The sequence below is a fragment of the Pteropus alecto genome, unplaced genomic scaffold (genome assembly GCF_000325575.1).
Source record: "Pteropus alecto unplaced genomic scaffold, ASM32557v1 scaffold147, whole genome shotgun sequence".
Classification (NCBI taxonomy): domain Eukaryota; kingdom Metazoa; phylum Chordata; class Mammalia; order Chiroptera; family Pteropodidae; genus Pteropus; species Pteropus alecto.
In genome coordinates this window covers 464,727-470,203 of record NW_006440648.1, presented here as the reverse complement: position 1 = coordinate 470,203, position 5,477 = coordinate 464,727, and the positions used below count along the sequence as shown (strand labels likewise).

Here is a 5,477-nt window from a genome sequence, read left to right as displayed (position 1 = left end):
CTTTTTCCATCCTTTTTACTATAAACCTAATTGATCATTATATTTGAAGTGCACTTCTTGTAGACAGCATATAGTCGAGTTATGTTTTTAAAATCTACTCTGTCTTTTAATTGGTGTAATTAAACCACTTATATTCAACAAAATGATCGATATCTTAAGGGTAAGTCTGTTTTTGTTGTTGTTACCTGTTTGTTTTCTGTTTTTAGCTTTTTTTTCTGTTTTCTTTGTCCTGCTCTCCTGTGGGTGACAGTTTTTCAAATTCCATTTGGTTTATCTATAATGTTTTTGAGTGCATATCTCTGTATAGCTTCTTTAGTGTTTTATCTCAGTATTACATTATATATACATAATTTATCACCGTCTTCTGATGTCATCATTTCACCAGTTCAAGTGAAATACAGAAACTTTACCTCTCTTTTACATCCCTTTAGTCCCATTTATAACAGAAATAATCTAAATATTTCCTGTACATACACTGAGACTATGAGACTATGATAAATTTTAATACAATCATCAAACATAATTCAGACAACTAAATAGGAAAAGAAATTCTGTTGTGTTTGCCCATGTTTTTGCTTACTGTGTTCTTTCTTCCAAGGTTCCTTTTCTTATCATTTCTTTTCTGTTTTAAGAACTTACTTTAGTTATTCTTTTAGGGTAGACCTCTTACTGATAAATTCCCTATTTCCTTTCATCTATGAATGTCTTGATTATCTCTCTATTACTGAAAGATATCACTGAACATAAGAATTCTGGGCTGATGATTCTTTTTCTTTAGCACTCGAAAAATGTTGTGCCACTTCTTCTTAGGGCCCTGTCAGTTTCTGATAAGAAATCTCATGTCATTCTATTTTTTTTTTCCCCTCTGAAGGTATAGGTAAGGTGTTGTTTCTCTTTGGCTGCTTTGAAGATCTTTTCTTTGCCTTTTGTTTTCAGAAAGTTGACTATGATGTGTCTTGGTGAATTTCTTTGGGCTTATCTTGATGGTGTTTGTTTAGCTTCTTAAATCTGGAGGCTTGTGTTATTTGCTCAATTTGGGAAGTTTTTAGCCACTATTCCTTTAAGTACTTTTCCTGTTCTACCCTCTTTCATCTCTCTATCTGAGATTCTATTGGCATGAATATAACTATTAACATGAATGTAAATACACCCAAAGGTCTGGAGGCTCTGTTCAATGCTCCCTCTCTCTTGAATCTAATGTCTCTGTTATTCAGATTGGGTGACTTCTATTGTTTTATGTTTAAGTTCTCTGATTCTTTCCTCTGTCTCCTATATATTGCTGTTGAGTGAAATTTTAGTTTTTAGAGGTTTGTGGGTTTTTTTTTTTGTTTTTTGGGATTTTTTGGCTATTGTTTTTAAGTTCTCAAGTTTCCATATGGTTCTTCTTTATGTTTTTCATTTATATGTTGAAATTTTCTATTTTATAATTTGTTTCAAGTGTGTTACAATTGCTTATCAAAGCATTTCAAGGATGACTGCTTTAAAATCATTGTCAGATAATTCTAACATTTGTGTTATTTCAATGCTGGCATCTGTTTACTTTTGTCATTTAAGTTGATAATCTTGGTATGGCAAGTGATCTTTTTGGATTAAATTTCAACACTAGATATATTTTAAATCTTTCATTTGTGTAGGCTTCCTCTTACATTCTCCTTTTGCAGGGAAGGGAGGCAATAGAAGTCTAGGGTCTCTGGTTAACATCCACATCGGGGAGGGTTTTCTTGTAATTGCTGGTTATGGGTGGGAATTCAGCCCTCTCTCTAGGCCTCTGATGATCCTATCCCAGCTAGTAGTGGTAGGAATGCCTGGTTTACCACTGGTGAGGGTAAAATTCATAGCCCTTATTTGGTCGCCAGTGGGATAGATCACTTCTCCTTGCTCCCAAATGTTCCTTCTCTTAGTATTGGGCAGGGGCTCCTTTAAATCCAGTAAGAGTCAAAGTTTAGGCTCTCTGATTGCACACTTAAGCTTCTTATTAGCTGCATTGTCATTATGACAGTTGGCCTTTTCCTGTATCAAGGTATCTCGCTCCCTATTTCCTGATATTTTTCCAGAAAAAAAAAATTGAAACATGCCCCATCTCTCGACCTTTTCTCAGACCTTCCATAGGATAGAGTGGGAAGACCAGAGCCTATCCACAGATTGACTGGGTTCTTGTCAAAATCTGACATTTTCAAGCTGTTTGGCTCTGGAAAAATTACTTAAATTTTCTGAGCCTCTATTTTCCAAGTTGTAAAGGAGGTGTTGAAAGCTCTGAAGACTCTTGCTGAAATGAGGGATAGTCAATCAAAGAGCTTGGAACACCAGCTCTTTGTTCCCTTCCTTTTACTCCCTTGTAAAAGTTAAGATGCAAACCCTCCAAAGGACAAAAATGTCAAGGTGCTTCCCCACCACCACCATAATGTGTTGTCTCATCCTAGGCATTCGCTTCAAGTGTTAATTTAAATCTCTTGGTCAAAGTCTTATGTCTTAAATTGCCACACTTGATATCCTCCCCCTCTTTTTCTCCAGGTTCCTGAAAAACACTAAAGGAAGACAGCTGGAACCATGCCACACTCAGAATGAGGGTGGAAGCTGGGGCAAGGGGAGAGGGGCTGCTTTGACAGAGAAGACAGGTGAAGGAAGGCCTGGTGCAGGACCTGGCAGCCCACTTGTGTTCTGAGCAAGGACAACATCATCACCTGGCCAAAGCCGCTTCCAGAGTAAAGAAGGGGTCAGGGGTTCAGGCAACTCCCACTTTGCCTGCTTTGCCTGCCCTTCACCTCTGCTGCCTCAGAGCAACTGCTGCGATCCCACTATGTGATGCAGCGACCTCCTCCCCAGTCTCCATCGCTCCCATTCTTCTTCCCAAGCACGGAATAGGGGAGGAAGCAAGTAGCTAATGAGCGAAAGCAAAAAATATACACACGCGAGCGTTTGCCGTCCTCCCAACAGGGGCCTGCTGAGATTCCTCCGCATCCCCTGGCAGCCGCCACCAGACCCAACGCGCTAGACTCTGCTCTCAAAAGGCTCACCGGAGCTCCCGATCCTGAAGTTAAATGGGAGACTGCAAAAAAATCTCAACTCCTAAACAGCAAGGAGGTAAATATACCTTGAAGCCAACAAATACTGGAATAATAATTAATAATAATAATAATAATAATAATAATAACAAGTTCAATAATGCCGATCCCCAACTCCCATCTCAAGAAGAATAAAGCTGTCTTGGGATCAACACACACGCACGCGCGCGCGGTTTGTCTCCATATGGCTTTCTCAGCCACATCTAGCGAGGTCTCTCTCCATCAGTCTCTGTTTCTATGTGTCTCTACTAGTCTGTTTCGACTCTCCCCAGCCTCCTTCCCATCCCTGAAATCCGTGGTGTATGGGTTCCTTTCCCCAACTCCCCAAGTAGCCCAACAATAGATACTTTCCAAGGTAACTCAGCCCTCTCCTTCAGCGAGGGATTTTGCGGGGGGTTCGAGGGGGGCTTGGGGCGCTGTAACATTACACTTACCTGATCTCTTTAATGCTTTCCAATTTGCACATTATTTCTTGCTCTTCTGCCATGCTTTTCACTCAAATTTCACGTCCTGAGAAAGGTACAAACACACAAGTCGAGGGATACAATAGACACAATGTAACCACCTCCTCTGGGCATGGGGCTCTGAGTCTGTGCGGTAGGGACTCGGAGAAGGCCTGGGAGCTGTAGTCCACAGCTCCAGGGCCAGCCAGGCAGTCTGGGGGCCTGCAGGACTACAAGTCCCAGAAGACGAAGCGAGAAATGCCTGTTTCTCTTCCGGCAGCCGCACTTTAAATCAATTTGTCACCTAATTAAGTCAAAGGTTAGGAGGAGTGCAAGGGAATGGTGATACTCGTGTGTCTTGTGCGCAGAAAAAATAGGGCGAAAATACCCCAGGAGGCAACTGGAGGGATAAGAGACAACATACACCTCTCCCGGGAACCTCACGCCTACTCACCCCCAAAAGGTTACCGGGAGTTGCTAATTAGTGGATACTTTGCAACTGGCAGAAACCCTGAAGGGGAATTCGTTTTGAGATGTTGAGTGTTCAGGCTGCTGCCTGGGAACTAGTGGTTTTGGCATTCAGATGGAGATGGGGTGTGGTGGAGTAGAGGTGGGAGAGAGGTGGGGAGCAGCTGCTAAAGAGAGGGGGTTGGAGGGGTGACTTCGTTCCTTCAGACCCATTGTTGTGGCGCGAATGATTCTGAGACCCATGGAGACAAGTGAGATTAATTATGAGCCTTTATTAGCCAGCTGGCGACTGACTCTCTACCATGCAGGGTTAGAGGAGATCAGCCCCGAGCTTCCCGAGCAGGCTGCTTATAAGGTTTTTTTACATCTTTGAATGAACAGATTACAAGAAGCAGAAGTTAGTTGTTAACTCTTTGTACACAGATAAATGTATTCAGGGGAACTCCCAGCAAACAGGGCCTAATAGGCAGTTTTATCATCTTTTCTTTGGAATGTTGCGCTTCTCCCTGGGGCCGGTGCCCGGGGATATCACCTCCCTGTAACTGAGTTACTGCTCTCCCTAGGGGATGGTGCCTGGAGATACCTCTTCCCTGAAACTGGAGAATTTCCACTTTTACACCATCATCCATTCTAGTTACTGAACTCTGCCAGTTAGTGAAGGAAGTACTACGGGAGGCACTGGAGAAGGCGAAGATAAATAAAAACAAGTCCTTGCCTTTGAGGAGCAGGAGAGACTGAAAGGTAACATTAATTACAGTGCAGTGTGCTGCCATAATAAAGGAATAGATAAGGTGTAACCTGAGCAGAGAAGATGTAAATGGGTTTCAAAAAGTGACTGAGAATTTGCCAGACTATTGGGGAGGATGGACTTCCCAGGAGAGGGCATAACACAGGTAAGGAAAAGACAGGTAAGTCAAGGCATCTGGAGCATAAGGTTCATATGTGGGATGGGAAAGAGAAGTGAGAGATGTATCTAGAAAAAATATGTTGGAACTATATTGTGGAAGACCTTGAATGTCGCACTAAAGAGTGGACTTAATTGTACAGGCACATATGCCAAGTTATTTTTCCAAGCACAGGAGTGATAAGGTTGGGGGGATGTCTTAGGGAGGTGACTCTAGAGGCAAAGTAGAGAATGACTTAGAGGAGATGAGAGCATGTAAAAGGTAGTTACTCAGAGAGCACAGAGAAGCCCAGAGAGCTGGGCTTTGGAAAAATGGAGGACTCTGACTCATTCCCAACTAAAGGTGAGTGGGAGCTCTCTCTGATTAAGTTTGCCCATTTTGTTTTGTTTTGTTTTGTTTTGTTTTTTTCATCAGTTTTCGATGCTGTATATTGTCGAAGGCTTTTTCTGCATCTATTGCTATGATCATATCACTCTTATTTTTTAATTTCTTTATGTAAGATATATCATATTAACCAATTTAGGTATATTGTAGCATCCCTGTGCCTTTGGGATGAAGCCCACTTGATCGTGGTGAATAATCTTTTCACTATGTTGCTG

At 41.8% G+C, this 5,477-nt stretch overlaps 1 protein-coding gene across 2 annotated transcripts in view; it reads right to left on the bottom strand.

The window, feature by feature from the left end:
• ZC4H2 (zinc finger C4H2-type containing) overlaps positions 1-5,477 on the bottom strand; it is a 72,293-nt gene that overhangs the window by 36,218 nt on the left and 30,598 nt on the right. For both annotated transcript variants that reach the window (XM_006917824.3, XM_025050974.1), the window contains one exon: positions 3,497-3,572. In XM_006917824.3, the coding sequence (XP_006917886.1) occupies positions 3,497-3,549 (53 nt within the window). In that variant the 5' untranslated portion in view covers positions 3,550-3,572. The remainder of the gene's footprint in view (positions 1-3,496; positions 3,573-5,477) is intronic.